The sequence below is a fragment of the Nelumbo lutea genome, chromosome 7, assembly GCF_056320005.1.
Source record: "Nelumbo lutea isolate HS-2025 chromosome 7, American lotus-T2T, whole genome shotgun sequence".
Classification (NCBI taxonomy): Eukaryota; Viridiplantae; Streptophyta; class Magnoliopsida; order Proteales; family Nelumbonaceae; genus Nelumbo; species Nelumbo lutea.
The window spans coordinates 2,519,510-2,547,216 of NC_142690.1; the positions used below are offsets into that span (position 1 = coordinate 2,519,510).

The 27,707-nt window shown below is 37.5% G+C and overlaps 1 protein-coding gene across 6 annotated transcripts in view; it reads left to right on the forward strand.

Annotated features, from left to right (window-relative positions):
* The window catches only part of LOC148844609 (kinesin-like protein KIN-7K, chloroplastic), a 76,449-nt gene that overhangs the window by 35,435 nt on the left and 13,307 nt on the right, over nucleotides 1–27,707 (forward strand). For 2 of the 6 annotated variants that reach the window (XM_088955723.1, XM_088955725.1), the window contains exons 8-18: nucleotides 8,590–8,649; nucleotides 20,665–20,743; nucleotides 21,588–21,655; nucleotides 23,311–23,373; nucleotides 23,537–23,641; nucleotides 24,482–24,586; nucleotides 24,788–24,895; nucleotides 24,971–25,117; nucleotides 25,264–25,446; nucleotides 25,943–26,101; nucleotides 26,224–26,457. In XM_088955723.1, the coding sequence (XP_088811849.1) occupies nucleotides 8,590–8,649; nucleotides 20,665–20,743; nucleotides 21,588–21,655; nucleotides 23,311–23,373; nucleotides 23,537–23,641; nucleotides 24,482–24,586; nucleotides 24,788–24,895; nucleotides 24,971–25,117; nucleotides 25,264–25,446; nucleotides 25,943–26,101; nucleotides 26,224–26,457 (1,311 nt within the window). The remainder of the gene's footprint in view (nucleotides 1–8,589; nucleotides 8,650–20,664; nucleotides 20,744–21,587; nucleotides 21,656–23,310; nucleotides 23,374–23,536; nucleotides 23,642–24,481; nucleotides 24,587–24,787; nucleotides 24,896–24,970; nucleotides 25,118–25,263; nucleotides 25,447–25,942; nucleotides 26,102–26,223; nucleotides 26,458–27,707) is intronic. The other 4 variants (XM_088955724.1, XM_088955727.1, XM_088955728.1 and 1 more) reach the window with 2 other exon arrangements.

Below are 27,707 nucleotides of genomic sequence, written 5' to 3' on the forward strand. Positions count from 1 at the left end.
ATAGGAGTCCTAGTCTCATTGAGATTCCTCCACCAAAGTCCTAGTCTGACTAGGACTCTCGGCCATATCTTGATTTGGCTCAACTTTTTGACAGTAACACTCTCTTGTCTGAGGATCCTTGTTGGGCATTTACAAAATCATAGAATCATTCACAAACACCCAACATATGAAGTCTCATAGCTGCAGGCATCGACAACCATCCTCATGGTATATCAAAGTGGCTCGTTACAATCCTACAATCCTAGAACTCCTCAAGTCTGAGGACTCAAATGACTTTGCATAAGAGAGATTCATGCAAATAACAATGACACAGAAATCCTTTCATGAAGACATGAATTAATCTCTAACTAGATCTTATCAGTGTGTATCCCAGAACACACCCACATGGTACTTAGGAGTCTCACCCCAATGATTGAGATCACACCACACCATTTCATGGAAACTATCTATGTGGTAACCTTAAAAGTAAGCTGTCCAAACTCATCCTTAGGATATTTTAGGTCTATAAGGAACTAGGCCATCCACATCTCCCATGATAAGTCTCACATATCATTTGGGTGCCATAGAATATTGTCTATGGAGTATGGACTAGTTGTAAAGAAAAGTAACTGTAGATAGAATGACTCAATTAGAAAAGAGAATGAAAAAACCTAGGTACATTTGGCTTTGAATGAACACATGAAAATCACATTTCCAACAACTAGTCACCCCTTTGAATTCCTTTGCAATTCTCTTTTAGGGAATTAAACCCCAATTCATTTGATTTCTAGGGATTCCTTACCTAGCCCATCTGTCATGCTCTTGGTTTAGGTGCACTGGTAACCGTTTTTTTTTTCAATATCCACTTGTAACTTGTTCCCAGCTCCCTGCAATTGCCTTACCTGTGAACCCACAATACTGTATTCTTTCTCCTTGACCAACCCATGATTGTTTTGGAGCCCCCTTAACTAAGAGATTTAACAATCCTCATTCCTTGCAACACAGCCTCCAAATCGGATCTAGTTGAGTCATCATAGCCAATTTGCTATGAAAACAAGGCCGTTGTATTTCCATCCCAATTTCTAAAGACTACTGCTACACCTGATAGGCCTAGGTTCTCCAAACTGCATCTATCAAAGTTTAATTTAAAGATTACAGAGTAGACCAAGAGTATGAAAGAACATATCTGTATATGGAGAAAATTTCCATTTTCTGCCAATTTCTAGTAATGTTGTCTATGGAAGTGTTTAAATGCTTCCAATGTTTTCACAGTAGAAGTTGCTGATAACTATTTCTGATGTATACTTTGTGAAGAAAAGTAGAGGACACTGAAAGGTTTCAGCAAGAGAGAAGGAGAGAGAAGAAGAAAAGAGAGAGAGATGAAGCCAAAATTGAATATGTCTGGCTGCCAACCCCTCTTTGAATTATATACTTAAAATAAAATAATGAAAGATTACAAGAATGCCTTTAGTAGGGTGGCTATTTTAAGTAGCTGAACAGTCACAACTTAAAAACATAAACTAATGGGCCTAAATCCCAATAGCTTCCTAACTTAACAACTTAAAAATAAAAAATAAATGACTGGGCCCAATAACTTGAAATTGGCTGAACTCAACACTCCCCCTCAAGTTGGGAGTAAGTGTCACACAATCCCAACTTGCGTAGATCATGCTCCAACTTGTTCCTTGCAACACCTTTTGTCAGAACATCAGCAAGCTACATTTCAATGTGCTTTGTCCTGTCATGCTAAACTAGGTTGTGGGCAATATTAATTGTTGCCTGATTGTCACAGTACAACATCATAGGTTCTTCTGCCTCAACACCAATCTCTTCTAACAAGGAGCGGATCCAGAGAAGCTTTGAAACTCCATGTGCCATGGCTCTGTATTCAACTTCTGCACTTGGTCTTGCCACAACTGTCTGTTTCTTACTTTTCCACGAGACTAGATTACCCCCAACAAGAGTGCAAACTCCTGATGTAGACCTCCTGTCATCAAGGCATCCTGCCCAATCAACATCTATATAAGCCTCTAGCTTCAACTGTCCATGGTCAACAAATAGTATGCCTCTGCCTGGGTGTCCCTTCAGATAAGCAAAAATCCTGTCAACAACCTCCCATTGCTGAACTTGTGAGGCATGCATGTATTGACTCACCACACTCACTGCATAGGAGATATCTGGTCTTGTCATACATAAATATAGTAGTTGCCCCACAAGTCTCTGATATCTTCCAATGTCCTTTATCAACTCACCTTCTAATGCATTAATTCTGTGATTTTGATCAATAGGAGTACTGGCTACCTTTGTTCCAAGCTTCCCTATTTCTTGCAAGAGGTCCAGAACATACTTCCTTTGATAAATAAAAATTCCATGTTTTGATTTTGCAACCTCAATGCCCAAGAAGTACCTCATCTCCCCAAGATCCTTAATTTCAAATTCTTTGTGTAGATTCTTCTTCAAACTGTCAATCTCACTTAGGTCATTTTCTGTGACAATAATATCATCCACATAAACTATCAGGACTGACACCAAGGACCCCCTCTGCTTTACAAACAAAGTATGGTCTGGTTGAGTCTGAGTGTAGCCAAAAGCAATCAAATCCTTCCTAAACCTGTCAAACCATGCTCTAGAAGACTGTTTTAAACCATAAAGTGACTTCTTCAGTCTACATACCTTCCCCTTTTCAGCATCACTATAGAAACCAGCAGGAAGATCCATATACACTTCTTGCAAATCTCCATTCAGAAAAGCATTTTTTACATCAAGTTGAAATAGGGGCCAAGAGTATGTGGCAGCAAGAGAGAGAAGAATCCAAACAGAAGTCATCTTTGCAACTGGTGCAAAGGTCTCTAAATAATCAATGCCATAGGTTTGGGTGTACCCTTTTTGCAACCAGTCTGGCCTTATACCTTTCTATACTTCTATCTGTCTTATATTTAACTGTATAAACCCATTTGCATCCAACAGTCTCCTTGCCCTCTAGTAGATCCACAATATTCCATGTCTAATTCTTAATTAAGGCTTCCATCTCTTCCTGCATAGCTGCTTTCCACTCAGGTTTGGAGAGAGCCTCACTGACACCCTTGGGTATAGACACAGAGTCAAGGGAAGAAAGGAAAGCACGATAAGAAGGAGAAAGTCCACTGTAGGATAGGTACTGTGAAATACAATGAACAATACACTTTCTCTTCCCTTTTCTGAGTGCAATAGGAAGGTCCAGGTCATATGTAATGGGATTAGTAGAATCAATAGGAACTGAAACATTAGAGGGATCAAGAGGAATACCTGAATCCATGTCAGGTGAATCTCGAGTCTCCAAGGAACCGATAGGAAGTGACGTGAGTTCTTCTGCAGTGGAATCAACCTCTTTGTGAAGTCGTTGTCGTGAGTAACATTGAGAAGTAGGACGCAAGGGAGGTGGTAAGATAGGTGACATAGGAGGATCAGACACAGGAACTGGAACTGGAAGAGGAATAGACTATTCACTCACTTCCCCAAAACACTCCAGTTGAGAAAGATCCTTCGAGAAAAAGGATGTGGACTCAAAAAAGGTGACATCCATAGTAACCTACCGACTCCCAAAGACTGGATCATAGCAGCAGTACCCTTTCTGATTTTCTGCATACCCAAGAAAAGCACACTTCTTTTCCTTTGGATCGAGCTTCGAGCGGTGAGGACCAAAAACTTGTGCGAAGCAAACACATCCAAACACCCTAAGAGGAATGTGGAGCATCTATTCCTCAAGAAAAAGGGGGCTGAATGGGGTGCTGAATCCAAGTATATGAGAGGGCACCCTATTAATCAGGAAGACTGTTGTGAGAACTGCATCACCCCAAAACCGAACTGGAACAGTAGATGTGATCATGATTCTTCTTGCAATCTCAATAATGTGTCTGTTCTTCCTCTCTGCAACACCATTCTGTTGTGTCTGTAAGAACAACTACTCTGATGGATAACTCCATACTCTAACAGATATGAAGCAAGGTTCCTTTCAAAATACTCCCTGGCATTGTCTGATCCGAACACCTTCACTCGTACTCCAAATTGTGTTAGCACCATCTGATGAAATTGTTGAACCAAGGATGGTACCTCATCATGAGATCTCATTAAGTAAATCCAAGAATATCGAGAAAAATCATCCACAAATAAAAAGAAATATCAATAGCCACCCAAAAGGAACATGGTATGGTCCCCACACATCAGAATGAATAACATCAAAAGCAGATGAGCACCTTTTATTACTAGCTTTAAAGGAATGTCTACAATGTTTTCCAACCTGACAACCTTTACACTCTAAACTAGACAGATTAATAGACTCAAATAGCTTTGGAAATAAGAAGCGCAAAAGAAGAAAAAGACAAATGACCCAAATGATTATGCCAAAGCATAATCTAACTCACAGACTGACTCAATATCCCTGCTAACATGATGACCCTGATGATGAGGAAGCGCATCCAGGAGGTAGTTTTCATTCACTTCACGAACATTACCAATCGTCCTCTTTGAATCCAGATCCTACAAAACACATGACCAGGAGAAAAAATCACTGAGCAATTCAAGTTCTTAGTCAAACTACTAATAGATAACAAGTTAGTACTCAATCTGGGAACATGAAGGACAGAGGGTAGGGAAATGGAATCAGTAATCTTGACAGACCCCTTCCCAGCAATGGGAACATGAGATCCATCGACTGTGGAGACTCTGTCTCTGCCAGAATAGAGTTGGTAAGAAGAAAAAATAGTGGAACTATGGGTCATGTTCTCTAAGGCTCCAGAATCTATAATCCAAGGAGGTCCCTCCTTACTTGTAGTAGAAACATAGTTTGCAGTGACATGTGAACTACCTGTATGAGCAAAGGAAGTAGAATGTGCTCCACCAGAACCACCTGTACCTAGCTGTCCACCTATTACTAGATTAGGGCTGACTTTACCTCGCTGATTTAAGAACTGCCCATATCTCTCAAGTTCGGCCCTCACTGTAGCAGCTGCAACAGACTCTAAAGTAGTTGTAGGGGGCCAGGTATGTCACCAGTGACTGCCATGTTAGCATTTTCCTTATTGTTTTTAAGTCTATTCGACACAAGATGAGGGTGAAACTTCCAGTAGGTATCTCTTGTGTGTTTGGGCTTCTTATAGTAATCACAAAACATATCCTTCTTATCTTCCTTCCTGATTTCATTGCTACCTCAGTCTCCACTCTGTTTAGGTTTCATAGTACTGACCATGGTTGATTGTTCAAAACCATAATTCTTCATCATCATCACATTCCTCCTACTCTCTTCTCCTGATACAAAGGCATATGCCTGAGAGAGAGTAACATTATCCCTAGAAAGGATATGTTGCCTTGCAATATCATATTCGTGATTAAGACCAGCAAGAAATTCAAAGACTCTATACTTCTCTAAAAGCTTCTGGTAGGCAGTTGCATTCTTAGTGGTTTCCCAAACAATTGTCTCCAGATGGTCAATCTCCTACCACAGGGTTTTAAGGGCCGAAAAATAAACAACAATAGGTTTATCTCCCTACTAGGTAGCAATAATATGATTCCTCAACTGATAGGTCCTAGCAACATTTTCACTCTGTGAGTAGGTTTCTGCAACCCCATCCCATATTTCCTTAGCCGTATTTGCCCACAAAAAAAATTTATTTACATGGGGCAACATCAAATTACACAGCAAAGTCATTACCATATAATTTTCTTGTACCCACCGGGAGCTGTTAGTCTTGGGTTTCACTTCCTCACCAGTGATATACCCCAACTTCCCATGAGCACCAATGGCCATCTTTGCAGATTGTGACCATTCTAAATAGTTTGCAACATCTAACTTAACTATAGTGATGGTCCTAGCCCCGAAAAGTTCTCCGACACCTCCCACTAGTTGCATTTCACTCCCGGGTTTGTTTTCAGTTCCGTGGCCCTCCATAATTCTTAAAAAAGGGTTAGAAGGTCACTTTAAGATGAAAGAATATGAAATAAATCCTTTCTGGTACCCCAGATGATCCTCCCACAAAAGATTCCCTTTTTGCGGGACGGGAGAAGAGAGAGAAGAGGTAGCCGCTTTCTCCAGAGACCTCCAAAAAAGATAGGACTTGAACCGCCCTCTTCAGAAAACCCTAAGGAACCCTAAAAAATTAGGGCGCCACTTCCTAGGTCAAAATTGAAGAGTCCTACAAAAACAGGACTCTCCCCCTTTCTCTTGTTCTTCCTGAATTTGATGGGAAACCCTAGACCAGCTACAGGGCAAAACAGATCCACCAAAAAATCCAAAAACTGGGCTTACCTGAGATCTTCGACCAACCTCTCAAATCACCATGCATTCGGCCGATCTAGGGCTGCATGATAGAGCAGCTCAAGAAGCCTTCAGCCTGCTCTGATACCAAGCAGAAGTTGCTGATAACTATTTCTGGTGTATACTTTGTGAAGAAAAGTAGAGGACACTGAAAGGTTTCAGCAAGAGAGAAGGAGAGAAAAGAAGAAAAGAGAGTGGGATGAAGCCAGAATTGAATAGGTCTGGCCGCCAACCTCTCTTTGAATTATATACTTAAAATAAAATAATGAAAGATTACAAGAATGCCCTTACTAGGGCGGCTACTTTCCTAACTTAACAACTTAAAAATAAAAAATAAATGACTGGGCCCAATAACTTGAAATCGGCACAACTCAACATTCACCAAAGTGCCACCTGAATTGTAATTTTTCAATAATGTCATCCTTGCTTTTCCTTTCAAATACACCACAAAATTACTGCTTTAGTGCATTTCTACAAGTTCTTTCCTCTTTTCTTGGCTGGAGAGAAGAGTGAGGGACTAAAAAGGTTTCCTAGGGTGAATCCACCTTCTACCAAAAACAGAAAGAAAAATTTCCCAAATATTGGACGTGAAAGGATAGAAGATTAACCAGTGAAATGTAATTTCACAATTTTCTCAACATAAAAGACACATTTTTGGTGAGAGATGCCACTTGGACCTACTCTTTTGGAGATTTTTAAGAATGTTACAGTGAGCTGTCCAAAATTTGGCATCACACTTGGAAACATTGTTCATTTCAGAGTCATTTAGGCCTCTCGTTAACCCAAGTCCCATACTAACTGTTTCTCAAGAAAGAAACACCTTGGGGACAAAGTGTCTTTGTGCAAGGAAATAGGGCAAAAAACAAGGAAATCCTTCCGTAAAGAAAAAATCTCGGTAACAATGATCTTCCTAGTATTTGGTTTTGACAGGGTAAATAAAAGTAAGCCTTTCCTTCTTTTCTTGATAAGTAAAAAGTAAAGCGAAATTAGTAGACTTTTCCTTGAAGGAAAAATCACTGCACAAAAGATCTGAAGAATAGGCTGAAAAAAAGCCATAAAGGTCAAACCTTGATGGTGGGATGGTGAATTTCAATAATTCTTGAATTCAGCCCTAGGAGAGATTGAATCTCTCATGAGAAACAAGATTTCTCTATGAATCGATTTAGAATTAGCATGCCAAATTGATTTCTAATAGTTGGGTAGAATGTTACCTGATACAGAGTCCACAAGCTCCCTAGGTGGTTAACATGCCCAAAGATTTAGGTCCAGAAGATCACCAAAGCTGAAGATGACACAACCCAACATTGTGTTGTCTCTTTCACTCAAAATACTCTTGTTTTTCTATAAAAGCTGAGGTGAGAGAAGAAGAAAGGTGCTCCTTTTCCCTTGGGTCGAATTTGGGTTGCAATCGCAAGAAGACTTGTCTAGATTGGGGGGAGAAGCGGTGGTGAGGAAGGCAATCTAACAATTTGAACAAAATAGAAGGCAGGAAAAGAACAAGAAAAGCGCAGTTGGGGAAGGGGTGAGAATTGGGAGGAGGGTGAAGGAAAGGAGTCAGATTTAGTTGATGAAGAGTGAAGGAAGAATGTGAGTTTCGATGAAGGTGAGAGGGTGAGGCTTGGAGGTTCGTGGCTGCTCTATGTTGGTTCCCGGGCTCAGCTGGCTTGGTCCAGAGGTTTCTTTTTGTATTGGTCGCTGGTTTTTGCTGGTTTTTGGGGGCCTTTTGTTTGGGATTTGGTTGCATGTTATTTTTTGGCTCTTATGGAGCTGTTTTCTCAACACCGTCCTAGTTTGTAATTGTTTTTTCTTTTTACTTGTCAAAAAAAATTATGGACAATGTGCTCATATTCGTTTTTTTTTATGTATGCAGAACTAGAAAATATTCCATGTTTCATATTAATAAATATTTAATCTGTATTTCTCTCTTTTCAAGTTTCCCAAGGTGGAGGTTCATAAAATTGAAATTTGTAATGATTTGGTAGAAGAGAGTCCAGCCATCCTCCCTCTCTCTCTCTCTCTCTCTCTCTCTCTCTCCCCATTATGTGTATTTATGACCAAATTATTTTGTTTTTTTTCCCATTAATGTCTCTTTTTCCTGAATTCTTCTATGGTACATTGGAAGCTCTTTTCCCCTCTTATCACATTGATACATATATCCATTTAACCAAATAGCTTAATCTCTTCTAATTGGAGATTGATTAATGCTTTTATATCCATGTACATGAGCATTCTAAAGCTATATTCGTGTTCCAAGAGTATTTATATTTCGTTAATTTTTCATTTGCAAACTATCCTTTTGAGTTTTTTATATTTTGTTTCAGGTTGTTAATGACTTGCTGAATCCTGCAGGCCAGAACCTAAGAATAAGAGAGGACCTTCAGGTGCCAGTCTTTCACTTTATATTCCTTAGAATAGGTTTATTATTTTTCCAGAAAATATGTCTATCTTATTCATTGTTACTCAATTTTTAATTTCCAAATCTCTTCAATATGCATCAAGGTAACTGGGAAATTCTTTTGAAAACAAATTTTGTGCATTACTTTGAAGGTCATATGTGCAACAGGTATGAGGAACCATATGTGAAGATAGGTATTGTATGTAAGTTAAATGTCCATAACTAAGCTAGCCCCTGAAGTTTCTGATATTCAAGAAAAAATCTTGAGTACGAAAGTTGAGTGCACAGGGTTTGAGTGTTTATGAATTATGACTAAGAATGAAAGGTGGATTCAATTAGGAAGTATGTATTCATCCAAAACATTAGTGATAGTAACAACATTGGCTAAAAGATTTTACTTGATATCAGTGTTTTAAAAAATAGCCTAGAAATAGAACCATTTTTTCCTTTGGGTAGCGGGCCACCAGTTCAACCCCATGATATCATAATCAAATAATAAAACATCAAAATAGATAAGAAGCAGAAAAAAAAAAGAAAATAATAGAAAATTTTCTGGGCCTGTCTCTAATGTTATATATTCATCATGTTAATAAAAAATGTGATAAATGAGAACTTTTGTTATTAGTGATGGAAATGACTAGATACAAAAAAAAGAGAGAATTATTGTCGAACCCATTACCCACTGACTGGGTCAAATGGTTCAGCGGTTCAATCAGCTAGGTCACTGGTACATTGACTGAATCAACGTTTTTTGCAAGTAAACTGTTTGGGGCCAAATGGACCCAAAAACCTGATCAAATGACAGGTTGACAAGTCCAACCATCCAATTCAATTGCGGATTGAAAATGTTGCTTAATGTAATGCATTCATGGTCATTTTTTAAAACACTAGATGTTTTTGCACCTTTCTCTGCTTATGACATTGTTAGAGGCTGGAAATTGGTGGAAAATCCTTCTACATATGGATCTACTCTTTCAGTGGAGTGGAGCCTACCTAACACACCAAATAAAGCTAAATTTTGATGGCTGTAGCATAGGTAATCCTTTTTTTTTTTTTCTGGCATAGGAGTACTCAGGAATAGTCACGGAGCCATAACAGTCATGTCTCTTGACCAATAGGAGCTGGGGACTCGAAAAGGGTGAGTTGATATGGATGTCTTACAAGGCCTAAGACTAAGTAGAGAACTTGGTTTTAGAAATATAGAGGTGGATGAGGACTCTCAGATAGTTATGAGTTGGCTAAATAATGCTAGCCAAGTTTTATTCCAGTATAAATGTTTTTTCTATTGGTAACTTTCAAAGAATTTTTTTAGTAAAAGGAATGAATATTTACAATATGGTTGTGCCCATGGATTAAAATATCAATACGATACGCCTGGTATCGGGTGTATCGTATCACTCTAAGGCTGCACTGATATGGGATACGCTATGACTGCAGGTGTATTCTGCCAATCGTGCATATCGGTCCAATACACCACTGTATCGGCATGCATCGCATAGTATCGGCTGATACGCGTCGATACAGAAGCGTCTCAACCATGGTTTCGACTAGTGATGCAGCATCTCACAATAAAAAAATGAGAGTAGCGTGACTCGAACCCACGTTGGTCAATGCACGCGCATTTAACCACAAAGCCATTTGTTATTTCATGTTAGTAAGGGTAATAAAATAACTTTATTAAACTTAATGTTTACATGCAAACAAAAAACAACCTACATTTATTTTCAAAAACTTCAACTTTAAATTAAAAGGAACAATATTCATAATTAGTATTTTATAAATAAATGGAATAAATAATTTATAAAATCCACACACACACACACACACACACATATATATATATATATATATATATATCAAAAATGAATTTTAACTTTAAAAATTTATACAAATAAAATATTTAAAATAGAATAATTATTTTAATACTTAAATTTTTATAAACTTGCATATGGTATATATCTTAAATTTTTATAAATTGTTAATTAATATTTTAATTTACATTAAATAACAATGTATTTATTATTTACAAAAATAAAATTATTGTTTACAAAGTATTTGAAAATATAATATAAATTGGATCTATTAAATCCATTAATCTACTATTTATATAAAAAACAATTTTTAACTTCAAAATTTTATAAAAATAAAACATTGATAATGAAATAATTATTTTAGAAATTAAAATTTATGTATTTCCATATGATATGCATTTTCAAAATTTTAATAGATTTGATATATTTTAAGTTAAGATTATATATTTTTATAAATTATTAATTGATATTTTCATTTACATTTTATAATAACATATTTATTGTTTACAAAAATATAAATATTATTTATCAAACATTTAAGAATTAAATTTTTAGTTGAATTTTTTGAAAATGTTAAAAGATAAAAATAGAAAATAGAAAAAAAGATATAACAATTCAAATATAATAGTTGCATATGCTTTATGCCATACACTATAATAGATAATAAAATAGTATTGGCTTTTTGCATATATTAATTTGTAAAAATCTATATAATATTTTCCTTGGACTCTTGATTGATGCATTACTAATAAAATTGTATAATATCTACATGTCCTGCTATATTAATTATAATATATTTCTTCATATGTATATGTATATATATACATATATCATTTAAATAAACAATTCCTATGTATTTATATATTATTTATAATTGTTTTGACATTAAACATATTATGATTCGGCCTGCCCTTGAGTTCTGTTAGTTTGATAACAGCCAAGAATAGAGAAGAAGAAAGAAGAAAGAAAGAGAGAGAGAAAAGAGGAGAAAAGGAGAGAAGAAAAGTCTGGTTTGAACGAGAGAAAAAATTACCTCTCCCATTCGGCCAGACATGTTTTATATTACTAACATAATGGAAAAGACACATGTGCCCTTACTTAAGTGAGGGACACTAGTTCTAATATAATATTACAGATCAACAACCTCAACATAAATATAAAGGCAGAAATACCCCTACACTAACACTCCCCCTCAAGCTGGTGAGTATATATCATATAATCCCAACTTGTTACATATGCAGTCCACTCTTCCCCGACTCAACCCTTTTGTAAATAAGTCTGCCCACTGGTTCCCTGTGTTAATATATGCAGTGTCTATCACTCCATTCAGCACCTTCTCTCTCATAAAGTGACAGTCAACCTCTATGTGCTTGGTTCTTTCATGAAACACCGGATTAGAAGAAATATGAACTGCAGCCTGATTGTCACAATAGAGCTTCATTGGAGTGTTAACATTGTATCACATCTCCTATAGAAGGTTCCTTAGGCACACTAATTCACAAGTGGTATGTGCCATAGCTTTATATTCTGCCTCTGCACTGATTCTCGCCACGATTGTCTACTTCTTACTTTTCCATGTCACCAGATTACCCCCAAGTAAAGTGCAATAGCCTGTTGTAGACCTCCTATCAGACATAGAATCGGTCCAGTCAGCATCAGTATATCCTTCTATTTCAAGTTTTCCACCACCTTTGTATATCAAACCACGACCAAGAGCCCCTTTCAAATACCTCACAATTCTTAAAATTGCATCCCAATGAGGAACCAGAGGTTTCTGCATGAACTGACTTACCACACTAACCGCAAATGAAATATCTGATCGAGTAATGGTTAGGTAGTTCAGTTTACCTACAAGTCACCGGTATCTGCCAGGGTCTTCAAACACTTCACCCATATCACTACTCAGCTTAGTATTTGTTTCCATAGGTGTTTCAATTGGTTTAACACCTAACAAACATGTTTCCTCTAGCAAATCAAGCACATATTTCCTCTGACACAAATTAATGGCATGCTTAGACCTTGCTACTTCTATCCCCAAAAAATATTTCAATTTACCAAGGTCCTTTGATTGGAAATGTTTCTGTAGAAAAGTCTTCAACCTGCCAATGCCCATTTTATCATTCCCGATAATAACAATATCATCTACATACACCACCAATAGGATTTTTACTACCTGAGAATAGACATGTTCATGGGTCGGGTAGCGGCCCGGCCCGCACCCCAGTCGGGCTTGGTCATGTGCGGGCCTAACATAGTAAGCCCAACTGTGTTTCGGGCCGGGCTCGGGATTTGTCAAAAAAGCCTGGCCCGACCCGACTCAGCATTATATATTTTATAAAATATATAATATGTATTTTATATATTATATAAAATATATAAATAATATAATATTTATTAAAATATATATTTATAATTTAATATATACATTTTTTATTCTTTTCTTTATAATCTCTCTCTCTCTCTATTCAGTCGCTAACAGTATGGGCTAAACTTTGGGCTCAGCCCTAGGCCCGGGCTTCAGGCTTTTTATGAGGGTCGGGCTCGGGCCCAAGTTGCAGGCCCGATGGTCGGGCCAGGCTCGGGCTCGGGCCTTAGAAAATTCTGTTAATACAGACTGAAAGCCCGGCCCGAGCCCAGCCCGGCCCGGCCCATGAACAGGTCTACCTGAGAGTCATGACTGAAGATAGAATAATCAACTTGGCATTGTTTCATACCAAACTTCTTTACCACCTCACTAAACCTACCAAACCATGCTCGAGGAGACTGTTTAAGCCCATAAATAGCCTTCTTTGGTCTGCATACCTTACCATCCTCCCCCTGAGAAACAAACCCTGGTGGTTGCTCCATATAGACTTCCTTGAGCAAATCACCATGCAAGAAAGCATTTTTTATATCAAGCTGATAGAGGGGCCAACAATACATAGTAGCAAGAGAGATCACAACACGAATCGACCTATCTTAGCAACTGGGGAGAAGGTCTTTGTGTAATCAATACCATAGGTTTGGGAGTACCATTTTGCAACCAATCGAGCTTTCAGGCGCTCTACACTACCATCAGGTAAATACTTAACAATATAAACCCACTTACAACCGACATTCTGCTTCCCAGGAGCAAGAGTGGTGAGGTCCCAAGTATGATTATGAGTTAGAGCTGAGAGTTCTTCTTCCATTGCACGGCACCACCCTGGAGAGGCAAGGGCTTCCTCGACATCCTTAGGGACAACAACTGAGGATAACAAAGAGATAAACTGGCGATGGGAAGTGGAAAGGTGAGTGAGTGAAACATAATTAGAAATAGGATGAAGGGTACAAGTGCGTTTACCTTTCCGCAAGGCAATGAGAAGATCAAGATCAGATACTAGGTTTGGGGCTGGTGTGGAGACAACTGCTGAATCTGTTGACGTTGATGGAGCCAGAGGAGTAGCAGCTGGTACATGTGGGCAATGTGTATACACTTGACAGATAGGTGGTCGTTCAACAGGTGGTGGCACTGGAGGCAAGGACTTGGTCATGGCTGGAACAAGGGGAACAGAATCCGCAACTAGAAGTGGAAGAGGAGGAGGTGATGAGGAGGAAGAAGCATCACCGAACCCCAAGAAAAACGGAGTAGACTCAAAGAAGGTAACATCAACACACACAAAGGAACGCCAAGGACTAGGATGATAACACTTATACCCTTTCTAGGTTTGGGAATAGCCAAGGAAGATGCACTTAATGGATCGTGCATCTAACCTGTCCTTCCTGGGGCCCAGATTATGGACGAAGCAAACACACCCAAAAACCCGGGGAGAAAGAGGAAACGGAGACAAGGTGGGAAACAAGGTAGTGAATGGGGAATGACCATCAAGGATAAACGTGGGCATCCGATTAATCAAGAAGCAAGAAGTAAGCACCACATCACTCCAAAAGGATTTGGGAACATTCATGTGATGCATGAGGGATCGAGGTGTTTCCAAAAGATGACGATTCTTTCTCTCAGCCACCCCATTTTGTTGTGGGGTGTAGGTACATGAGGTCTGATGTATAATGCCATGTTGGTCCAAGTATTCTTGAAATGATGAAGAGAAATATTCACAGCCATTATTGGAACGAAAAATTTTAATGTGAACACCAAATTGGTTGCGAATCTCAGCATAAATTTTTTGGAAGATGGTAAACAATTCACTCCTTTCTTTCATTAAATAGATCCACGTCATCATTGAATAATCATCAACAAAAATGACAAAATATCTATATCCATTATATGACATTACTTTATAAGGACCCCAAACATTTGAGTGAACCAAAGAAAAAGGACTCGACACACGGTTATCAACCCTAGGACTAAAGGGAACATGATGATGTTTCCCCAACTGACATGACTCACAATCTGAAATAGAAAGTTGACTCAATGAAGGAACCAAAGATTTCAAAACTTTCAGCGAAGGATGACCAAATCGACAGTGCCACTGGAGAGGAGAGAGAGATGACTTGGAGAACTGTTGATGTTCTTCCACCACCGTCAAGATAATACAATCCACCAGCTTCATGCCCTCCACCAATCTTCATCCCCGTCTTGAGATCTTGAAAAACACACAAAGAAGGGTAAAAAGTAATAGAGCAATTGAGTGACTTGGTCAACTTACTAACAGATTACTAACAAACATAAGGTTAAACGGAAATTTGGGGACATACAAAACTGAGGATAAAGATAAGGGGGTCATGTTAACATTGCCAACACCACAAATCAAGGATGCAGAACCATTAGCAAGGGTAATAGATTGTGATGTTGAGCAATGAGAGAGGGAAGAAAACATACCTAGAGTTCTAGTCATGTGATCGGAGGCTCCAGAGTCAATAATCCTGTGATTGGGTGTGGATGCCAAACAAGCCATACCTGAGTGTGCGAAAGTAGTTGTGTTCTGCTGAGATGTGGATTGGACAAACCTCTCACACTCATCACGAGGAACACTCACCATCTCCTTCCAGGGAACATCTGTGGATGTAGGAGGCATCTGATCAGCTGAACGACTCTCTTGTCTGAAACTGGTGTCACTAGTCAGGGCATGATTGGCCCAAGTTGAGGGTGGACCATGCAAGTCATAGCAATAATTAATGGTATGTCCATCCATACCACAATGAGTACATCTCCTCGAACCCGAGCCACTTGATACTACAAAGGCTGATCTATCAGAAACATTAGAGTTCTTAGTAGATCCAATGGAAGTCCTCCGAAGTCGAGCAAACACCTCTTCTAAGGAAGGGAGAGCTGACCCTCCTAGTATCTGAACCCGCACTAGTTCATACTCAGATTTCAGCCCCACCAAAAATCGAGTCACATGAAGTTGTTCTCTCTGTTGTTGCTGAATTTTGACATCAGAAGTGAGGGGGTGATAAGCATTCAACTCATTATGAATGTTTCTCATACTAACATAGTGCTCCTCAAGACTTTGATTGCCCTGTTGCAGATTAAAGTATTCCCGATACAGCTGATATACTCTGGTTGTATTGTCTTGACCAGAATACAACTTCTTAGCATGGTCCCACACATCTTTAGCAGTGTCAAGAAACATGAAATTTACACTAATCTTGGGTTCCATACTGTTCCATAACCACGTGATAATCTGTGCATCCTCTTGTTCTCAGTCATCATACTCATGAGAATTAGTGGAGGGTTTCTCCTCCCTTATGTGTTTCACCTTCTTCTTTGCCTTCCGAAATCTTCTACAGATTTAGCCCAAGGTACATAATTCTCTCCATTCAGCTTAATGGAGGTCATTTGAACATTCAGGTAGTCAGTAGGTATCATCACATTAGATTTGCTATCACTTTTATATCCTATTGCTGAATTCTGTTATTACTGAATTCGGCACACTGCACACTACTTGATCACACTAGTTTCAGCACTTGTTATTGCTGAAGATTGCACTCTTTACATCACAAACCCTACCCCACGACTACCTGAAATCTCACCACTATATGAGGACCACAGAAACCGACCATGAACAGCACAACTGGAGGCATAGAGACCTCCAAGGGAAGAGGGCGACCACTCCTTTTCAGTCCTTTCCCTTATCTCCAATCGATGGCAGAGAAATCAAGAGAAAACCCTAGATTGAGTGCACAGAAAACAAAAATCTGGGCAGATCCGAGTTGCTTAGTTGTGCTCTGATACCATATTATGATTTGGCCTGCCCTTGAGTTCTGTTAGTCTAATAACAGCCAAAAAGAGAGAACAAGAAAGAAGAAAGAAAGAGAGAGAGAGAAAAAAGGAGAAAATGAGAGAAGAAAAGTCTGGTTCGAATGAGAGAAAAAATTACCTCTCCCATTTGGCTAGACATGTTTTATATTACTAACATAATGGAAAAGATAGGTGTGCCCTTACTTAAGTGAGGGACACTAGTTCTAATATAATATTATAGATCATCAACCTCAACATAAGTATAATGACAGAAATACCCCTACACTAACAAAACTTAATGCTATTAATATATTCATGGAATTTGTGTGCATTTTCTTAGCATATCCAAGCATTTCCATATTTTTTCGTTCGTATCCATGTGTTTCCCAAGCATATCTGTATCCATATCCAAGTTGTCTAATACAATACCCGATACCAATACTTTAATCCTTGGTTGTGCCCATAGTTGTTCAGGCGACGCCTAGGCGACAAGGCGCCCTTGGAGGCTTGCCTTGCCTAGTCACCAAGCAGTTTTGCATACTGTGTAATAAAATACTTTTATATTGTTATTTTTTGAGATTTTAATTATAAAATAGACATTATTAAAGAAAAATATTCATTTTTTGTGTTTATAAACTAATTTCTTTTTATTATTTTCTTATTTGTTAGGGTTAATCAACACAAGCATTGCTAATTGCTGTATTGTACCCTCAATGACTTCAAAATCTGAACCAATAAGTAAGGGAAGAACTTAAAATTTTGTCTAATCAACACACTTCTTCTTCTTCTTCTTCTTCTTCCACCTTTTCCTTTCTTCTTTTCCTATAACAAAAATAGGGGTTCAGCCCCTATATTTTTTGAATTTTCTTTCCTTTCTTCTTTTTCTTCTCATAAATATGTTGATTTTCTAGACTTAAACATGAAGTTTATATTTTCTTATGAAAATTATGGATAGTTATTAAAGAAACTTGGTTATGGAACCTAGGGAACTACCCTAGGATATGTGATTTTTACTTAAAAAAATCCATCGCCTAGGCGACTAGGCGACAAGGTGCCCCCCTGTTGCCTAGCCTCGCCTTGGCACCTTGAAAACTATGGTTGTGCCTCACACCCCTCATGCTACTTTGGGTAGCTGACCATCATTTCATTATCTTAATTATATAACTTGCTATTTCTCCTAGACAGAACCCCAGAACATTTGAGCCCTTTTTACCCGTCTTGCTAGTGTATGTGTATCTGACATGCTGTTTGCTGATTTCTGAATCCATGTAAGCATGGATCTCAGCAGTCAGCTCCTTAGTTAACCATCTTACTTTTCTTAAAATATGCCTGTAGGACCATGTTCCATCCTTTGGAGTATGTGGGATCAAAGAAATGCTAGAGTATTTGAAGAAGGGAAACAAGATGCTCAAATTCAATAGAGTTAATTTTAGTAAGAACCTCTTACTAGGTCTTGTCGTGTAAGGAATTCAAAGGAACTACTAAGATGATCTTTTAAGGGGATGGAAAATGGTGGTTAGCTATTTAGTGAGAACTAAGAAGACAAGAAGTGAATGCTACGTGGAGTACACATGAGAATGGAAAATTAGAACTCAATTTTGGTGGCTACTGTTTAGGTAACCCAGGTGTATCAGGCATAGGATGCATTAGGGATGATAGGGGAAACATTATTTTATGCTTTTCAGCAATGGAAGGGGCTGAAAATTCACAAAAAGTGGAGCTTCTTGCAGCTTACAAGGACTAAAATTTGCCTCATCAGAATGGCAGAGATTGAAGTAGAAGCCAACTGTCTTGTGGTAATAATAAACTGGTTGAAATTTGGTGAAGAAGTACCATGGAACATGTGGTTTTTGGTAAGACATGGGAGTGCATTAGGAACCAACTTAAACTTCTTATTCAGGTATTTTCCAAGGTCAGCAAATTGAATGTATTTTAGTCCAACAACAGGTGGTGTGGAGAGATTCCTCTAGAAGAGCTTTTCCTGGCCCTTTGTGAAATAGCTCTGAATCAAAATGCTGTATTAGGAGACTGCTTTGATCAGATCAATAATGAGGTGGTCTGCGGACTTACTTCCAGAAGGAACTTAAATGATTGGGAAATAAATCCATTGGTGGAGCTTATTGGTTTATTACGAAACATCAAACCCAACCCAAGAGAAGCTGATGAGAGGGTGTGGAAAGGGAAGAAAGATGGTCATTTTACTGTCAAATCCTTTCATAATGGTCTGGGAGCACAACAAGAAGTTCCTTACCTGTTGGAACCATTGCATTCCATCGAAGGTGACTTTCTTGGTTTGGACTATGTCACTTTGAAGATATTTAACAAAAGATTAGCTGGTGAGGGGAATTTTGCTTGATAGCCAATTATGCTCTTTATGCAATGATAGTGTAGAATCCTCAAACCATCTGTTCATCCGTTGCACCTTTTCTTACAGCCTTTGGAATCTGGCTTTACAATGTTTTGGGGTTCATTTCTGTTTCCTGGCCTCAGCACTGGCACTGTTTGAAAGTTGGAGAGTGCAAGTGTAGAAGAGGGAAGGTACTCTGGGGAATTTTACTAGCAGCCATCATCTGGGAAGTATGGAGAGAAAGAAACTTGTGCATTTTTTAAAACAAGCATTCTGATTTAGACACTGTAAAATAAAAGTTAAAGGGTTTGTTATGTTCCTGGTTAAGCATTCAAACTCCTTTTCACGGGGCCCAGCCTAGTGATTGTTTTGATGCTCGGTCCCTGTTTTCTTAATCATATACTATTGTTTTCTTTTTGTATATTCCCATTGTACATCATCTCTGTGTACATGGAATGGTTGTACCTTCTCACTTTTATTCAATGAAAGATATTATCTTACCTGTTTTAAAGAAAAAAAGCTCATAGCTTATACTGGGGTGAACCTGGGTGAAGGGGCAGTTTTGTTTTCTGTCAGCCTATGCTGTCTTTTGTAAACCAAGTGCAATCCACTTGTATAGCTGGTTTTTTCTTCTATTAATAAAATTATGGGAGAAGTACACTGCAGCCCAATGCAGAATTCTGAAATTACAGCCCCCCATAGTCTACTAGTAGCCCCCCCCCCTAAACCGCACCCTGCCCATGGATTTGGCATCAATCCACGGTCAGGATTCATCCCCCTGTACGGTGGGGCTGAAGAATTCTAGCTGGGCTGATCAGTCATTCTCCCTAAAATTATTAAGTACTGTTACATATCCAAAAAACCTTTTGAAGGTATGGGATGTGGAGTAAATCCTGTGCTGGAAAAGGGAAGTTCACAATAATATAGTTTTGGACGTCATACTTTCTGATTGTGGGGCAAAACTTTTCTACTTTTGTAATGGCTGGTTAGTATTATTTTTGAAGCCCAGCAGAGCTAGTAGGACGTGGCTGTACATTGTGTGTTTGGTCTGATCAGAGCATACATGTTACCAGTTGTATGGGGGTGATGGTCTGGTGTACTTTTTTGATACTAAAATGATACAAATTCAACTTTTCTAAAGGAAAAAAATGTTACCAAGTTTAGTCAATTCAATTGCACAAAGTATATATGTAGGTTGGGAGTGGAGAGAGTTCAGATTCTCTGAGGGTCCTACCATTGCTATTCTACTTTATATTATATATACAAGGTTTTAAACTTTGATTTCACTGTAAATTTGGGTCCATGTAGAAGTGGAAGCCCACAAAAAATCATAAAACTATGGAAAATCATGGTCATATTTGTACAGTACAGTACTTGTTGGTTTTAGGCTGCCCTAGGTACTTTTGATACCTGAAGGGATTTATCTTTTCTCATTACTTTGTCTTTTCTTTCATGATGGATAGTTTTCTCATTTTTTCCTTCTTAATATATATTTGCATCTTGTTGCTGAACCAATCAGTAAAAGAGAAAATCAGAAACCATGTTCTTACATGTTCCATGAACTGATACAACAAAGGAAGGTTTATATAATAATATTAATTAACAGGATAGTACTTAGATGAACTATTATTTCCTAGACTTTATGGAAGAGCTTTTGTTTATTTTTACCTGTACTGGTTATAGGGAACCTATGTTGAAGGGATAAAAGAAGAAGTTGTATTATCCCCTGCTCATGCTCTGTCCCTTATTGCAGCTGGTGAAGGTAAATTTTTTTGCTCTGTTTATGAGTGCTTCTATATGTTCATATTTGTGGGCATGCAAAGTGTACAAGTTCCTGTATATATATTACACATGCATACATGCAAATCTTTCATTCTGGATTTTACTTTCCCTCCCTTCTCTTTACAGTTGGTCACTGATGTAAGAAATAAGAGTGAATAAGGAAATCATAAATCTTATGGCAAAGGTGTTTAACTCCATCCAAAGAACTGAATATTTCCAAGGAGTTTGGCAGTTAAGAGATATGTAGAAAATATAGCACAAGTATGCAGAAATTGTTTGATATCAAGTTTTCTAAGTTTTGAAAACTCAAGAAATGTTAAAATTTCTTCTTGAGCAAGAAGATGTGGTTCTGAATCTCAATTCAACTCAGCTAAGGGCTGCCAGTTACATGAATCTTGTTTTTTTTTTTTTTTTTTTTTGATAAATTCTACATGAATCTTGTTTTGCCATTCCCCTCTGTTCAGTGCCATATCTATCGAAGATTTGGATCTCAATCTATATAATACTATTTAGATTAGCAGTAGGCTTGGTGATGGACCCCAGTGGTGGATCCCTTTCAATAATATAGAATTAACGCTCCTTCTCACTGTTAATTTTGTCTATAAATTTCCATGTGTTAAAAACTAAAATAAAAGATCTTACCTGTTATGCTGTATAACTAATAAGTTTGTAGGCTAAATTTGGACAGAAGTCTATATTAAGTTTGTAGGCTAAATTTTGACAGAAGTCTATATTACTGTCTAGATTGGTCATCAATGATATATGGGTATTGTGCATCTTCTGGTTATTATTTATTAATTATAGGAATTTTGTCATGACAACAGAGCACAGACATGTTGGGTCTACAAGTTTCAATTTACTCAGCAGCAGAAGCCATACAATATTTACACTGGTATTTTAACTTTTTTTAACATCTTACTTTCAGCATTTTTTTTATGTTTATGTCTATTTTTGTATTCTTTTTAGGCACAAGTACATAAATACTGGAATGACATAGATGTTGTGGGTCACTGTCTGACTGGTTAAATCCTTCTAATCCCTGGCTGGAGGGCCTTGCAGCTGTGCTTGGTGACCAATTAGGAATGTATGAATAAGTCTTGTGTACTTTTTTTTGATAACTAATGAATTTTATTAAAGAAAGATAAAGTGTTACAACAGAGTATTACATAAAGCAATCCAACAGAGGTGTGAGGTGCAGCGCTTTTACCAAAAGGAATTACAGCTGAGCCAGAAAAAGTTCAGACTTATGCACCCCCAGTTTTGCAAAATAATCATCCACTCCATTTGCTGACCTCCTTTCCCATTGGATTATAACAGTCATATCTCTAATTAACCATTTAAGTCTTTTTAATGATTCCCTATACTTCCAAATCACAAGTCTTGTGTAGTTGGTGATACTTTTTTCATATAATTAGAAATATATGCTATTAGAAAAGTAATTTCTTTTTTAGTTACCCTAAAGTTCTTAAATAATTATCTAAAGATCTTGTTTTTATGATCTTTTGGTCTCCATCTACTTATCTGAGTTCTGAGGACGAAATAAAACATGTTAGCCATGTGATGCAGTAGGGGTGGAACAAACTGTCACAAGACAGAAAGAGAGAGGAAGAGAGAGAGAGAGTGTGTGTGCGTGTGTGTGTGTGTGTGTGAGAGAGAGAGAGAGAGGAGAAAGGGTAGAGAAAGAGAAAAGAGAGAAATCCCAAGGAATCACTCCAAGGGTCCTAGAATTACTCCATACAGGCTACAACAAAATTGCAAGAGAGCTCTAAAGAAATCTTCATTTGCTTCAAAAGGAAGAGAATGCATCTATTTATAGAGTGACTTGTGTGGCCCGGAATACTGTTCACCATAATGACAAAAAAGCCACTCATTGTCTTGTGCATCAAGAAACATAATAACTTACTACCTACTAATGCAACTAAACTGAAAATTGAAAGAGAAGCACTACTAAGATAGAGGAACAAGATGCTATAGCTCAATCCCACATGGGACTGGTCAAAATGACGAACATACCCCTGACCAGATCAGTTCAAGTCCCGAGAGTCTTCCCCATGCCAAATCAGAACCTGTTTCTTGGCTTTCTTATGAAAATAGGTCTTACAATGCCTGGACCGATCTCCATCATCATGTACACAAGAAAAGAAAAGGAAAGCCAAGGATGACAATTGCAGATCAAATATAGGGTATTTTCATCTATAGTTCTTGGTTTTTCTAAATACGTTAAGCCATATTATGACTAAATGAAATTCCCATCTTTATAAACTTGAGACTGTCTGGAAGTTGATCATGGTATAATATTACCTGCTCAACTCAACTCACTAAGCCTTCTCTTAACTATAACGTTATCTACTGAAGATGAGATTCCTAAAGTTAATAAGTAATGTGGGTTCATACTTGAGCATATGATGATTCAGGTGATTAAGATTTGATGTTACTTCCTCATCTTCATGTCTGATGATTTTTTTTTTTTTTTTTTATGTTTTCCATTTGGTATTCCTACCCTGTCGGTATCAATTTTTTATTTTTCTTTGACAACCTTGTCAACAGACAATAGAGAGCAGTCCATATGGTGAAAACAGCGAAGGAGAAGCAGTAAGCTTGTCACAGTTGGTATATTTCTGAAACTTCCCTTCTAGTTACCTAATTGTAGACTGCTTTTGGATCTATATTTCTTTGCCTGTGGTTCAACAATCATAGTTGTTTCTGATGACATCAATTATGCAGATGTGTTATTGATTTTTTATGGCTTTTTTTATTTTACTTGTATATGCAGAACCTCATCGATCTGGCAGGTTCTGAGAGCTCCAGAGCTGAAACCAATGGTGTGAGACAAAAAGAAGGATCATACATCAATAAAAGCTTGCTAACTCTTGGAACTGTGAGAACCTAGACATTATTATAGTGATAGAATTACTCATATTTTGAATTCTGGATGCTTTTGAAATCTTTAATGAGCCCATTTCTAGTATATTATAACTGATTGATGGACTTGAATCATTATTAGATGCTTTTCCTATTTTCCAATGTTCATGTTGTTCATTGAAAACAAAAAAGAAAAAAAAAACACTTGTTATAGTGATTGGAAAAATGTACTGTCAGTAACATGAAGTAATCTTCCTGTTCAATACAAAGTTTGATTGCTTATGCAACTGTATTCTATCTTACTAACCTTTCTAGATTTTCCTTTAACCAAAATCAGATTGCTAAAGGTCAAAATGTATATGTTGACAACTGCATGAAATGTTATTTATTTTATATCTTTTTATCAGTAATTGAAATGTTATGCTAATAAAAAAATATAAAGAAAATTACAGGATATACAAGACAGCCTGTTTTTAAGTGACCAACCAGCCTAACCCCTCGTTTGGCCAAAGCATCAGCCAACCCATTTGCTGACCTAGGAATTCAATGAACTGTTGCCTCCATACTTTTGATAATCTAGTTAATTTCCCTAATCTCCTGCCCGAAATACCACATCTCTTGTTCATTATGTTTCATCTGGATTGCCACCACTTGTGATCACCTTCTACCACAAGCCTTTTAACATCTTACGAGCATATGTTTAGTTATTATGACATTTTTGTGTGCCATCACTTTTTACTTATATCTGCAGTTATGTCTAATCAGAAGGCTTGTGCTTTCAATTATCATTTTGGTTGTTATAGTTCTAGATAAGCTTTTCTAGGAATTTTTTAATATTTGCTTTATAGAATTGCAGGTTATATCAAAATTAACAGATGGAAAGGCTACTCATATACCTTACAGAAATTCTAAACTAACGAGGCTTCTTCAGTCCTCTTTAAGTGGTCATGGGCGTGTATTTGTGAGTCTCCCAAGATGCTACTGTTGATATAAGTTGTAATATAATTGGTAAATTCTAAATGAAACTGGATGGTTCCATCAAAATTAATTTTGTTTTTATAGATTGGTTCCTTCAGAACTTTCAAAATTATTTTAATAAAGCACTGTTTGTTTAGAATTCTCAGCAGTGTAATTATGTGTCTATTTATGGTTGAAACTACAGCTTATTTGCACTGTTACTCCTTCATCAAGTAATTCAGAAGAAACACATAACACATTGAAGTTTGCCCATCGTGCAAAACATATTGAAATTCAAGCATCACAAAACAAGGTAGTTTTTCTATCTTTTATGATTTATGTGATACCTGTACTTGGTAGCTGACGGGCATAGTCTTATCATCGACAGATAATTGATGAGAAATCACTCATCAAGAAATACCAAAATGAGATTCAAAGTTTAAAGGAAGAGTTGGAACAACTGAAAAGGGGTATCATTACTGTACCACCATTGAAAGATGTTATCGATGATGACATTATGCTTCTAAAACAAAAGGTACCAATAGTGAGGCGGCTTGTGCAGTCATTTCTTTACTTATTCTATATTGATCTTTTCACGGTTGTCATGAAATCTATATCCATTTGAAACAATTTTGCATATAACTTGACCAAATTCTTTTTCTGTGATATAAATCTAAAAAGTTAGAAGATGGTCAAGTCAAGCTGCAATCAAGATTGGAACAAGAAGAAGAAGCTAAAGCTGTTCTTCTGAGTAGGATTCAACAGTTGACAAAGTTAATTCTAGTGTCCACAAAGGCTACACAATCTCCTAGATTTTCTCAACACCCTGGTCACAGGAGAAGGCATTCTTTTGGAGAAGAAGAGGTAGTTTACTGGAAAATTCTCTTGCATATTATTTTTTTCCTCTGGCTATAAATTAGTGACATACAGTGTCTATTCTGTTGGATGTATAGTCAGGCTGTATTTGGATTCAGGGGAGCCAAACGTGAAGGAGGATTCCAACCTCCCTTGAGTCAATGGGTTTTGACTAGCCACCCTTTGGAAAAACTTTTCTCTTTAGCTGAGAAAAATCCAGTCAAGAAAAACCCACTACCTTCTGGTTCTACTTGGCCATGCTTTTTAGCTAAACAACAAATACAGAAAATTGCATAAAATCAAATTCTTTTCTAAACTGTGTTTCAGTTTCCTCTCCAATCTGAACACTGAATTATAGAATTCGTCCTTCTTTTCTTTCTCTGTTTGCTTGAGGTTGGAGATAACCTTAAGTTAAAATGATTAAAGAAAAAGAACTCACAATAGATAATTTTCATTTTTTTTTTGCGAGTTTTCCTTGATTTCATTGCATAATTTGTTTCTACAGCTTGCATACCTCCCATACAAAAGGCGAGATTTGATCTTGGATGACGAAAACATTGACTTGTATGTTTCTCTAGAAGGCAGCAGTGAAAATACAGATGATTCTTCCAAGGAGGGAAAAAAAAGCCGAAAGCATGGATTGCTAAATTGGTTCAAGTTGCGGGTATGTTACAACTTGTTTTAACATGCTAATACTTCATGGTGCCATACATTATTTTATGCTTGTGGTGTTCTCAAAGTGTTCCAGTAATCTCTTCAGTTGATGTTTATATAATATTATACTAGCAGAAGCGAGATAATGGCTTCAAAACATTGACAAGCATAGATGGTGATAAATCAAGTGTGAGAAAGTCAACTACTGCACCTTCAACTCCTCGGGCAGAAAGCATTAATTGTCCCACAGAACCTAGAATTTCTAATTCTTTACTTACTGAAAGCACTCCTGTCGATGTTTTGTTGGAGGTTGGACAGGATAGAGAAGTTCATGATGATAGATTTTCTGTATCAGATGCACCGTTGGTATATCCTTTGAACTTATCAATTCCATATGCGTTCTCCTTATGGGCTACTGCTTACTCTCTGTCTCTCTCCCTCTCTCTCTCTCTCTCTCTCTCTCTCTCTGGATTTTGTCTTCAGTTGTGATGCATACAACTAATTAAGATAAAAAATCTACTTAAAATACAGATTTCTCAAATATTCATTTTGGATGAACATCTTGTAAAATATAATTTCCGGTCAATGATTAAGATAACAATCTACTTAAAATAGGGATTTCTACTTAATTATTGTTTGGAGTTGATAAGGAGCATTTTTTTTATTAGAAAGAAGAAGAATTTTATTAATAACTGAGTAAACAGGTTACAGAATTACAAAAGAGCACAGCAAGATAATTTATGCCCAACAAAACATTACAATACAGCTCAAAAAAGCTGCTGCCTGTAGACCCCCTGTTTAGTTAAAGAATCAGCCATCCCATTGGCAGTCCTCCTAATCCATGTAAAACAGGCATTGAGCTCCCTTGCCAAGCTTTCAATCTCCCTTTTTTTTTTATCAATAACAGAAATCAATTTATTAATGGACAATAAAATTATAATAATCTGGGAAGAGGTAAAGAGGCTCAACTCTCCCAAAAAAAGAAAAAAGAAAAGAGGATTACAATACAGTCCAAAACATTTGTTCCCTTCCCAACCCTTGTTTTGCCAATGTATCTGCAAAAGAATTTGCAGTCCTCTTCACCCATTGAAACTGAACTTCCACCCACCTATTTAACCATTTAGCTTCCCTTCTTTCATTTGCATATTTCCACAGTCCATTGTCCTTCTGTAACCAGCTTTGAGTCTTCTCATCTCTGAACACCCCACAAACACCCAAGGGCCCAGGATTACCTTCACTACTGCCATCAAAATTTAATTTTACACACCCTGGGCTGGTGGAGACCATAAGCGAGAGGCAACTGATGAAAAAGAAGCAGAATTTTCCACTTCTAGCCAGCTATTCAATAGCATAACTGTGGAGACATCAGCAAACATATCCAAAAACTTCAGCCAATGCACCATCCTAACCAATATTACCTCAATGATACCTTCCTTGTTCCTTATCAGAAAAGGTCCTATAGTTCCTCTCTTCCCATATAGTCCAGCAAATGGTAGCCCTCGCACACCTCCACATAACCCTACCCCTTTTCTTAGGCCATCTAAGGAAAGAGGTGGTAAACAAGTTTCGTATATCTGGTGGAGGGGTCCACCTGCCACCAAATAAAGAAATAAACC